General features: G+C 39.9%; 1 protein-coding gene across 2 annotated transcripts in view; it reads right to left on the minus strand.

Annotated features, from left to right (window-relative positions):
* Positions 1–609: 609 nt before the first annotated feature.
* The window catches only part of vipr1a (vasoactive intestinal peptide receptor 1a), a 66,754-nt gene continuing 55,025 nt past the window's right edge, over positions 610–12,338 (minus strand). For both annotated transcript variants that reach the window (XM_017711356.2, XM_037530865.1), the window contains exons 7-13: positions 11,857–12,010; positions 9,693–9,753; positions 5,880–5,946; positions 5,551–5,642; positions 3,566–3,695; positions 2,703–2,744; positions 610–1,771 (exon numbers count right to left, since the gene is read on the minus strand). In XM_017711356.2, the coding sequence (XP_017566845.1) occupies positions 1,580–1,771; positions 2,703–2,744; positions 3,566–3,695; positions 5,551–5,642; positions 5,880–5,946; positions 9,693–9,753; positions 11,857–12,010 (738 nt within the window). In that variant the 3' untranslated portion in view covers positions 610–1,579. The remainder of the gene's footprint in view (positions 1,772–2,702; positions 2,745–3,565; positions 3,696–5,550; positions 5,643–5,879; positions 5,947–9,692; positions 9,754–11,856; positions 12,011–12,338) is intronic.

Here is a 12,338-nt window from a genome sequence, read left to right on the forward strand (position 1 = left end):
TAAACTTGTGTACAATCGTGTTGGAGAGCATTTTCTGTTGTTTGCTATTAATATGACCTTTAGCATTTTAACTAGCCAGCTCGCAGAGTAAAGTGATGACGTTGTATTAGCAATTGTGTATAACAGATGGTGCAGTTTGTAACCTAAAGCACATAAAATTGATTGTTAGGGCTTTGAAATGTTTAGCATTGTTGTGGCTTATAAAGTTTTATCCACCATTTTCTCCAGGCTTGAAAAGGGCAATGCATCAGGTTGCAATGAATTCTGGAGGAATTCTGCTGAAGTCAGAATTCATATTCACTCAGTCCTTGACACCTCCAAGGGTCCATCTAATAAACTTCACGTGAGTTAATAAAGTAATGGACGATCCTTTAGATGAGACCAAGTAGACAAGAGGAAAGGACTTGCCCCAGGTGGAGAAGTTTAAGCATCTCGGGGTCTTCTTCATGAGTGATGGGAAGAGGGATTGTGAGATCGGCCGCGGGCTGGGACAGGCGGCAGAAGTAATGCAGTCACTGTACCGGACTGTAGTGGTGAAGAGGGTCGGTCTACATCCTACATCACCTATGGTCATGAGCTGTGGGTAATGACCAAAAGAACGAGATCGCGAATACAAGCAGCAGAAATTAGCTTCTTTGCAGGGTGGTGGGCTACACTCTACTTGATAGGGTGAGGAGCTCAAAGTAGAGCCTCTACTCCTCCGCATTGAGAGGCGCCAGTTGTGGTGGTTTGCACATCTGATCCGGATGCTCCCTGGACGCCTCCCAGTGGGGGTGTACCAGGCACAGCCTACTGGGTCCCATTGGAGGAATTATATCTCCAAGTTGGCATGGGTGTGGCTTGGGGTCCCCATTAATGAGCTGGAGGAAGTTTTGGAGAACAGGATTGTCTGGCATTCTCTGCTCTCCTAACTGCTACCTTGACCCTATCTGGACTAAGCAGTTAGTTTTGATGATGATGATGATGAAGTGGACAAGGGCATGTTAAAACCAGCATTGAAACGGGTGATTAGACTCCCTCTTTGACCTGGACTCTTCTCTTGGACTCGCACATGGGCCAATAAGACCAGAAAGCTACACCACCCAACAGCCCCTACAACACACATTCTTGGTGGAATTCAACTGCTTGTTTCAAAGATCTACATGTAAGAAATTATTTATATTTACTTATGACATGCTTTTGTTATCGCTGGCATTAAAATCAATGTGAACTATAAATCACATTGTGTTTTCAGGATCTCTGAGTTAGCTGAGCGTTTTCACCCATTGATAGGTTAGGGTGTGGTGAAAGAGGGAGGTGAAACATGATAATACCGCAGTCATAAAATTCCAAACTATAATACCGCAAACTGTCCTATCCATATTTGCTAGTTTCTTCTGCTGACCAATGCACAAGAATGAAAACGAACATCAACGTTCACGTCACGGATGCACTGTAGACCACATTCCTATCTAACACCGACCATCTACTCAGTCGCGAGACACTGTTTTCCACGGTGATGACAATGGAACCCTGGTTCCGGCTGAAGAAGTGTGTTTTGGGTCCAATTCCTGGATCTTGTTCTCTGCTCTTGCTCAGCTCAGATGGTGGCGAAGTCGTCCTGGCAGGCTGATGCCCGGCGGGTGCTGGGGCTGCATTTGGTCAGCATGGTGATCTGAGTGCTGGAGTGGTTGCCGTTGCTGGCCAGACACGGCTGCTGGTACTTAGTGCCAGTTCCCAGAAACCTCTGCATGTGCCACCGCCGCCATTTACGCCTAATCTCAGACTGCACCTGGATGTGAGAGAGAGAGAGAGAGAGAGAGAGAGAGAGAGAGAGAGAGAGTGAGAGGGAAAGAGTGAGTTAGAAAAAGAGAGAAAGTAAGAAAAGATAGAAAAATAGATTAAGCAATAGATTAGAAGAAAGGTTAAAAGAAGAGAAAGACACAAAGAGTAAAAAGTATTAAAGAAAATGAGAAAGAGAGATTAAAAATAAAAAAGGCAGAGGAAAGAAAGATAAAGAGAGAGAGAGAGAGGAGAACACTAGATGAAGGTGGTGAGTGAAAAATCACTCTCACAGGAATTATAATTTACTTTGTACAGAAAAGGTTTTTCACTCTCTTTCATGTTTTATCAGTTTCAGACAATTTCTTTAAAGTTAGCCTTATCAAAAAGTGCTGAAATCAGGAATAAGGAACCAAACAGCTTCAAAAAGCATCAAAATGTCTATAAAATACCAGCACTTGTGGTAAAAATCCAAGAGCAAAGCGTTAGTACACATGTTGTAAACATGCAAATTGTGTAACACAGTGGAGCTAGAATAGTCCTAAGAGAGAGATTTTCCTGTTAAAAGACTAGTAAAACCCCCTTCTGACGAAGTATCTTGAAGGAGGATCTTTTGAAAAACCACTTTCTGTTTGTAAGTAGAAGAGCAGATTTCTCGTTTTTTCATTGAAATAAACTGAAGGAGGACGCTGTCCATACAGAACATAAATCGAATGTAAATGTAATTAAATGAAATCATGCAAACTGTACTTCATCTTGTAATGTAAACTGAATGTAAATGTAATTAACTATGTAAATACACAATATTGAATATCTAATCTATGTTGTTAAATTGAAATAATAGACTTTTAAAAAAAACAGCAACTAGAGCTCTAATACGGTTTGTTTCTTTTTTAAATGTATTTCTTTTATTTTATTATAGTGTAGAATGTTTGTATTACCTCTCCATTTAGGAAGCAGTACAGGACAGCCACACAAAAGCCCTGAGAAAAGAAAAAAAAAAACAACAACAACAACAGTTGATTACAGGTCTGGACTGGATGTACAGTCATTCCATGAACTCTCAAACCAAACTCACTAGCAGGATACCATTCACATCATCTCATGTTTGGCTGCTCCAGAGCATCTCAATCCATTCGTAATGATTTTCTATAGAGATTATACAAGCTTTGCAAAAACACCTATGTCAGCAATAGGTAAACCTAAAAGTAGCTGAATTCACACATTAGAAGGACTGTCTGGATACATCTGAGAATTTATGATGCATTCAACTGTTTCGTAAAGAATCGTAATTGAAATCTTGTGGGGTCAGAGATTTGTAATCCTGGTGTCCTTGTGCACGGTTGTGCTCTCAAGCGTCCAGTTCCTTCAAAGTATCACAGTAAGAATCATCAAACGGCTGAAGGATGCTCTGTATCACTGCACGATGACCTTTAAGTTATGATGCTTTTGGGGATTTTACTGACTTTTACCAACCTAAGAGGTTTTATACAAGTATATTTACTCCCAATGACATGGCCATATTTCACTTTCTATATATATATTTTATTGGACTGCAGAAGGAAATGATTGGTTGGCCATGTTTCTATCCTCATGTAACCTTCCTGGCTTAAAAACAAACATGGACAGAAGTCTGGGCCGGGGTGGGGAGCCGAATCTCAAGGCATATTTGTCACTGATGCTGACATTTTCTGTATTCTCCTGGCATTTAGAGAATCCAGGACAGATAAACAACGATGAGAGAAAAATAAAGATCGAGTTTGTGGGTGTGAGTGTGAGAGAGTTCAAGTTTACCGATGCATACCTGAAAAGAACCCAAGATAAGGTCAAACACCAGCTGCACATAAGACTGTATGTGATGAGGCATGAAGGCAAAGACGATGTAGTTTATTCCAAACAGGGGAATCAGTAGAAGAGTTGACTTTGCCAATCTCCTGCAACATTAATTAACATATTAAATTTAAAAATGCTGATGAGTGCAGTAAATATAGCCTAAATTAGCTCCATGCATTATAAAGTTAACATTTCATTTGTGCTTTACCTACATAAAACATTTTTTCATGTGAATTTAAAAACTGCTATCACACTTTGATTCCTCATATTTCTGAAATGGTATTCCAGAGTTAGAGTCAAAGCTCCACTATATGGCCAAAATTTTGTGGACAACTGACCATCACACCTATAGGTACTTGTTGGGCATCCCATTCCAAAACCATGGGCATTACTATGGAGTTGCTCTCCTTTGTGGCTATATCAGCCTCTGCTCTCCTGGGAAGGCTTTCAATAAGTCCATTCAGTCTAACGTGCATTTGAAGGGCAATCACTGATGTTGGACAAGAAGACCTGGCTCTCAAATGAGATTCCATTTAATTCCAAAGGTGTTCAGTGGGGTTGAGCTCAAGTTTCTGTGCAGGCCAGTGGACATCCTCTATACTAAACTCATGAAACCATATCTTTATGAACCTGCTTTGTGCAGTGAAGCACAGTCATGCTGAATCAGAAAAGGCTTTACCCAAACTTGTCACGCAGCTTAAAGCATTTAACTGTTTCAAATATCTTATTATGTTGTAGCATTGACATCACCCTTCGCTGGAACTAAGGGACTGAGGCACCCTAAAAAACAGCCCCAACAGCATCCCTCCTCCACCAAACTTTACTGTTGTATGGTGTTTTACTTCCATTTCACAATAATAGCACTTACAGTTGGCTGGGGAAGATCTAGCAAGGCAGAAGTGTCATAAACTGACTGGTGGCAGAGGTGGCAACCTAAGAGCCACATTTAATGTCACTGAGCTCTTCAGTATGACTCATTCTACTGCCAGAGTCTGTCTTTGCTTGGCTATGAGCTTTATTTTACCTGTTAGTGATGGTTTTGGCTGAAACATCTGAATTCAATAATTAGGAAGGCTGTCCACATAATTTTGGCCATACAGCGTATATAAAAATGACATTCCACCAACTGAGCTGTGTGAGATCATAGGCATTTGCTGTAAACCTCCTTCAGCTGAGTGAAGTGATCTGGATGGGCTATATCACCCCAAATATATCAGAAAGATATGCTGGAGCTTGACCATTAGGAACTTGTCATAAACAAGACCTGATAGTCAAGGCGAACCTAATTTTCCTGTTACATTCTGAACTAGTTGGAGTCGATTTAGAGAAAAAGCAGGGCAACCAGCCAGACATCAAACAGAGCTCTAACCTTTAGAGCCTTTTAGGAGTCTAACCTAGTATTTCTGAAAGTAAACTAATTTTCCTGCCTATCGCCTCTATGGGATTTCTGGTAGTATATTAGCACAAAGCTAACAGTGGTGAACATTTTTTGGTCATTCCAGGTTTAAGAGTGTTGAAGCTTGTAAATGACATTCCCTGAAACTTATAAAATAAAGATGTTAACACACACACACACACATATATATATATATATATATATATATATAAAACTTGCATGTAGTTATACAGTGGCACAGTTAGGACATAGAGCCCTGACATAGAGCAGCAGATCTAAAAGGTTCTAAAGGTTCCCCCGTGTTTAATTTTTAAAAAAGTGGTAGTGTTGTTTAGAACATTTTTGCCATGTTTTTGTTGACATTAAACAAATTAAAGACTCAAATCTGTCGATACAAAATGTAACTATGTAATTAATTCTATACATTGCAAAATACATGAAAAATAAAAAAAATGCAAAATAAAAATAACTAAACATAAATCAATTTTTTCTGATGTTCATGAAAAATCTCAAATTTTTGCCTATAAGTATGTATACTTCACATTTGAACATAAACTCACGAGTATTGGTTTGATTCATTCCTGCCAATGTCCCTGCAGTTTATTTTCTGCTGAAGAATCCGGATGATGCAAACGAAGAGAATGAAATTCATCTGAAAAAAGACAAATCCAGGTTTAATTACAATGCAAACTTACAGCACCAGTACTTTATAGTAAAAGAGGATTCCAAACACAGCATAGAAAGAGATGCACTGAATTTGCATAAATACAATATACATCACCACAATTTTGACTTTGTTTACTTGTTTTTGGCAATAGGTATGTTGACATAATACATTTTATTCAGATGATTTTTCCCCACTCTGCTGTAATAACACAGTCAGACTCACCAGGATTATTATCAAAATAGGAGTTTTTATGATCCACCAGAGATTATCATCAATAATATCCCAGCATCTGTAGAGGAAAGAATAAGAACAATGCAATTTGTACAGTTCACTGAGGCTATATTTTCCATTTACAGAGATCAAAGCATGACCATCAAAGTTTACCCTATTTTGAGTAAAGCTGAATGGAGTAAAGCTGTGTTTCTTTGGTGTGATCGCTTTAGTTAAGACACACTAAAATGCTCACTTCAGTTCCAGACAGCCTGACTCATGGACTGAAACCTGGATCTGATACAGTTTCACTGCACAGAAGCAATAAATCCTGCCTCCATTATCTCTGCAAGTGATTTACAAGAATATGACAGACTTGTGATTAAAAGACATTGCAAAATGCTCTCGTCCCAAATGGCAGGGTCAATATCAGTTTGGTCAGATTCAGAGTTACACAAAAATTTAGCTAAATTATGAATGTAAGCCACTTTCTTTGTTTTTATATTGTATTTTGTTTTCCACTTTGCATGCACAGCATGCACTATATGCTCCTATGCTAATCAATGTAGCCTTTCAATATAGCTATGCACAGCACACAGTGCCATGGCAGTGTGGAAAGCACAAAAACACACTCTGTGTATATTTTGATACAGTGTCAGTAGTTTCTGTCTAGAAACTACAAAATGCATTATTCTTACTACACTATAGGGCCAAAGGTTTGCAGGCACCCCTCTTAATTATTGTCCTTTCTTAGGAGTTCCAAAATGTCTATAGAGGCTACATCAGCACAAGAACCATGCATCAGGAACTTGAAATGGGTTAACATGGCTGAACAGCTAAAAACAAGCCCATGATCACTAAGGAAAATGCCAAGCCTCAGCTGGAATGATATAAAGCACACAGCCACTGGACTCTGGAGCAGTGGAAATGTGTTCTCTGGAGAGATAAATCACGCTTTACTTTCTGGCAGTCTGATGAACCGATCTGGGTTTGGTGGATATCAGGAGAACGTGACCTACTGGAAAGCACAATGCCAGCTGTAAAGTTTGGTAGAGGAGGGATAATAGGCTGGGGCTGCTCTTCAGGGTTTAGGCTCCTTAGTTCCAGTAAAGGGTGATGTTAGTTCTTCAGCACTCAAACGCATTTCAGACAATCATTTCCAACTTTGTGGAAACAGTTTGTGCAAGGCCACTTCCTGTTATGGCACAACTGTGCTCAAAGCAAGGTCCATAAAGACATGGCTTGATAAGTTTGGTGTGGAGGAACTCCAGTAGCCTGCACAAAGCACTGACCTCAACCCTACTGTACACTTTTGAGAAGAACTGGAACATCGAATGTGAGCCAGACCCTCTTGTCCAATATTAGTGCCTGACCTCACAAATGCTCTTTTGAATGATGGGCACAAATTCCCACAGACACATTCCAAAATCTTGTGGAGGCTGTTATAACCAGAAAGGCCGGGGGGTCTGTTCTACAGATGATGGTGTAATGGGGAGCGAGGAGGTGGACGCATGCGCGGAGACAAGCGAGATTTATTAAGGGCAAATCCAAAGTCAGGGTCATAATGGTCCAAAGTCAGATGGCCAACACAGAGAGATTGCGGGACAGACATGACGAACAGTACATCAAAACACAGTACAAAGACCAAACACTTCCAACAGACCAAACAGGCTTACACAGTATGTCCAACACAAGCATCAAACAATACAAATCAAACAAAGACCAGCAACCAGACAGGGGAAAACACAGGGCTTAAATACATAAGGGTATCAAGGGACAGGTGCAAACACAGGTGGAGACAATCAGGGGTGGAGTCATGAAACGAGGAGGCAGGACTAGAAAACTAAAACAAATGCACATGGAAGATCAAAACAAAGGGGCACATGGAGTAGTGGGAGGAGCCAACCGTGACAGTTGGATCATTGAGAAATCAGCCAAGCAAAACTGCAGGTTATTTTTAACTAAATCATTGCTGGAAAAAAAATGTAAATATTGGCAAAAATGCTTTTTGTTGTATCTGGTGTAAAACAGTGAGTGTCACAGAGCAGTATTGGCTTGCCATGCAGGAAAACTTGATCAGTGTGAGAAATGGGAGCATCTCTCAAATTCTTTGAATTGAAAAATCAGTCTTTTTGGGATAAACTCTCTGCAACAGGTTTTCCCTATTTGCAGAGTTCTATTTGCATATATATGTATCTGTGTGTTATTTGTGTCAGTAGTGAAGACTGGGTGTGTCTAGTTTAATTTACCGAAACTAAATTTGGTTCACTGGTTGATTGTGTAATTTACTTTTTCACACAGGGCCAGCTGGTATGGTGGTGATAATTATTTTCCTTCAATAAATTAAATGATCATTTAAAAACAATATTTTGTGTTTACTTAGATTGTCATTTAAGCAAAAGAACACGAGAGAGAGTGTGTTATCGTGAAATAACATCACGGCTGTGATTTGATGTTATAGCGATAACACACAACCTCCAGTGTCTCTACTGCTTTTATACAACATTTAAATAAATACAGTAAGAAATGAATAAACTGGCCGTGAACACGGCGTTTAATATGTTTTAATGTTCAGTTCCTTCCTCCTAATTATAGCTTCTTAACGAGCAGCTTGTTGCTACGTCAGAGTAACGAGCTCCGCCCACTCGCTGCACAGCCGGCAGTTCGTTCTCCAGGTCCTTACACTAAATTCCCAAACTGTCATCTCCACTGAGCGGCTTTGCTCTTTTTTATTGGGTCAGTTTTATGGCTCAGTCTGATCTGGTCAGACTCTGAAGATCAGACACGTCTGGCGAATGGTGTTGGGTTCATTTCTGGCTGATTCCAGGTTGTTCAGCTGTTCTTCTGTCACAGCTGCCGACTGAAAAGCTGCTCAGTGGTGACGACAGTTTGGGAATTTAGTGTCGTCTCGTCTTTAGAGTCTGACCAAATCGGTTGTCGGTCAAATGTGATCTTAAAGTGTCCGTTTTCTGTTTGTGCACAAAGTAAGAAGTAAAAACTTTCAAATGGATTGACAGCTGTCAAACTCGATGTTTAACAATGGCGTCTCAGCGGAGTGATGCAGTGTTTGTGAAAAACCTGTGATGTTATGGTGAAATATCAGCGCGGTTAGAGCACCTCTCAACCAATCAGCTTGCATGGCTGGAACTAACTGTTGTATAATGTCTAATTTAAAACAGCACTGTAATTTTTAATATTATTGAATAACCTTTGCAGTGTATAGCTCTGCTGAGCCAACAATACTTTTAATTGAAAAAAATCTGATTTTTGATGACTTTTGAACTACAAAATTCATTCAGATCTTTCTCATGTCTTCCCACTGCTTGTGCACTCTAAAAATAGACTATTCCTGACCTCCAAGATGACACCTAATTTATTTCCACTGCAAGACCAGAGCCTTGAGATTCAACCTAATAGTATTTCTGCTGAATCGTATCTGGGGGCCTCATGAGTTTAGTGCCGAAAGGAAAAAAATCAATGGGAAACTGATTTGAGCTTGTGTGGATTCTTCAATGGATTTCAGTGTTGACTCAGCTGGCTAATGTGCAGCAAGGCTGAAGGAAAGGCTTGCAGGTGACACCCCTCTAAATCATAAACACATGCAACAAGGAATTTAAAGTGAAGTAATTTAAAGAAACATGTTTTAACACTACATTTGTTTTGTTTATGCTAAACGAAAGAAAAACCCATAATCGAGCCTGGGTAAGATTGGGTAAACTGTCTTTGGACATGTGTAAGGAACTGCCTTTGAGAATGAAATGTTTGCATACAGTAGAGCACATGTAAACATACTGACTTTAAAAGAAGGAAAATGTAGTGACTCACCCAACATCATGCAAGTAAGCTTTCGTAATGCTCCATGTGATGATGAAGACCGCAGGGACTCCTATTAACATTTCAGACACAAACACATGCACACAATGTTACTGGAATTGCTGCTAATGGATAGGAGTAAGAAGCTTTACAGAGTTGTAAAATCTGGGTTTACTCTTATGATCATCATGTTGAATACAAGTATGCATATTTTGAAGCACAGTTATTGTTTATTCACTGAATTTTATTTTATTTATTTCTTTCATTTTTACCCAATTTTTATCCCCAATTAAATTGTCTCCAGTTCCACCCACTAGTTAGGACTCCCCCAATCACATGATTCTATCAACGCAGGAGTGTGAAGGCAGCACAGGCTTCCTTCGAGACCTGTGAAACCAGCCACCGCTTCTTTTCGAACTGCCGCTCACGCAACGTCAAGGGACGGCCGAACGCGCTTGGAGGAAAGTGCCAACCGCCAGATCTGTTACATCAGCTAATAGACACCTGCACTGACTAGTATCTCATTGAGTGATGAGGGGAGAAGGGGGCCATCCTACCCACCCAGAGAGAGCGAGGCCAATTGTGCTCTCTTGGACTCCCGGCTACGGACGGCTGTAGCATCACCAGGGATCGAACTCACGATCTTCTGATGATAGGGCCAACGCTTAGATGGTTGTGCCACTCGGGAGCCTTTTATTTTAAAACTTAATTTAAAACTTAAAATGTGGCCTGTGCACAAGCTAAGACATGTTATACATTTATTTTTCCCAATATATGATCAAAACACTACCCAACTGCAAGTTTGATTACAAAAAGAGAATAAGGAGTCTTGCTTAACTGAGTTTAGTGCGGCACAGTGTGTGTAATGGTGAATACAAATCAATGAATTCATAGCTTTTTTCAAATGTGGTTCAGTATCATAATATATAAACATTGCAGAAATGTCTTGAAGTATCATGATGTATTTCTGACATGTTGTTCCACCTCTATTTTAACTGCTTCAGGCACCTGAGCGATAGAACGAGTGGAGTACTTGTACCCTACATTTATTAGACGAAGAGCAAACAAAACTGTTACCTCTCCTGCTTTAACTTCAACCATTTCCAGTGGAAATAACTATAAGTTTAATAACTATAAGTTATATTTTCATGTCATTTATCAACCTCCCATATAACAGAACTGTCAGATGAGAAGGAGATCAGTGAAAATGCCTAACGTTTTGATGCGATATTTAAGCAAGAACAAGTCATGCCACAATGCAGGAGGCTACATTTATTTGGAAGGCTATTCCTGCCAGCTAGAGGAGAAACATGTCAGCTGTTTTTTTCCCTTCTCTTTTTCTGGCAGCAGTATGAAGAAAACTTGACCTTTACTTCAAAATGACAATGAGAGTTTGAATATGTGAAAATAACACTTTTTCATTGAACGCATTGAGAGAACTGAAATGAGGGCTCTCAAGCAGTACAGTATGTTTTTGAAAAATGACCAAACCAAAACCAATCAACTGCGGCTTCAATGGGGGCCACACGGTGGTCAGTAATTTTTCTGAGAGGGCTGGTGCTTCTCCAGCCTCCCTCCCCAAACACGCCACTGGTTTTGAGTGAATACATTCATATGCAAATGTTTGGGCACCCCTGCTCAAACTACATGTTGTGTTTTTTTGTACAGATGATTGCACATTTTAATACACAGATACTGTTTCTTTGTTGAATTTATCCAACAATAGTATATGTGGCTGGTTGGCTGGGGGTGGGAGGATGTGTTCAACTTTTTTACTTGGAAAATCAACAAGTCATGTCCCAAAAACTCAGATTCCTCAGCATTTATCAATTTTTTTGTACAGCCCTAAATAATAATCAGTCGGCTTGAGATTTAGTGTAAATATGGTGCATTTTTAAAATGCTGCTATAATTCCATTTATCACATTCCTAAACTTTGTTTATGATTGTTATGGAGTCCTGTGGAATTTTCAGTGCTTTTTTGAGTAGCCTTCAGTACATGATGATCAATAAATGACTTTTAGCAGAAAGTTCATATTTCCTCAACTTAAAATGTTTTTGAAGTTGCCCAAACTTCCCTGAACTTGGACATTCCAACACTTAAACACAGTGAAGCTGAGAAGCCACAACAACTATAAATCAGGCATTTTATTGATGATTTGTGTGCTCGTACTTACCCCAGCCAATCAGAATGTACCACCTGAAGTACTTCCTGTGGGAGAAAAAGGAGACAGCGAGGATCGCATGCAGGTAGAGGCCTTCCACCAGCAGCCAAAAGAAACTGGCCATGATTCCATACTGGAAGAACACCATTGCCGCCTTACATCCCACCTGCAATAAACAAAGCATCTGGGTAAGCGATGTTTACTGACCTTCTGAACTTGTGTACACAGCAGATGCATGTTTTCTGCATGTTTATACGGAGAGAAAGTCATTAGCTTTTACTGCATGTCCAGGACAGAAGGAAGGAAACCTTGTGCAAGTCCAATGGAAAGCATTGCAGAGGGGGGGTTCTTGGGGGAAATGAAACTTGAGTTATTAACGGCAGGCTTGTATGTATTCGTTGTTTTCTTCCTAAGATGTCTTGCTTGTTCATTCAGGAGTCAACCAAATATACTATATGCTCAAAAGTATGTGGACACCCCTCCTTCCTAATCAC

Source organism: Pygocentrus nattereri, chromosome 19 (assembly GCF_015220715.1).
Source record: "Pygocentrus nattereri isolate fPygNat1 chromosome 19, fPygNat1.pri, whole genome shotgun sequence".
NCBI lineage: Eukaryota > Metazoa > Chordata > Actinopteri > Characiformes > Serrasalmidae > Pygocentrus > Pygocentrus nattereri.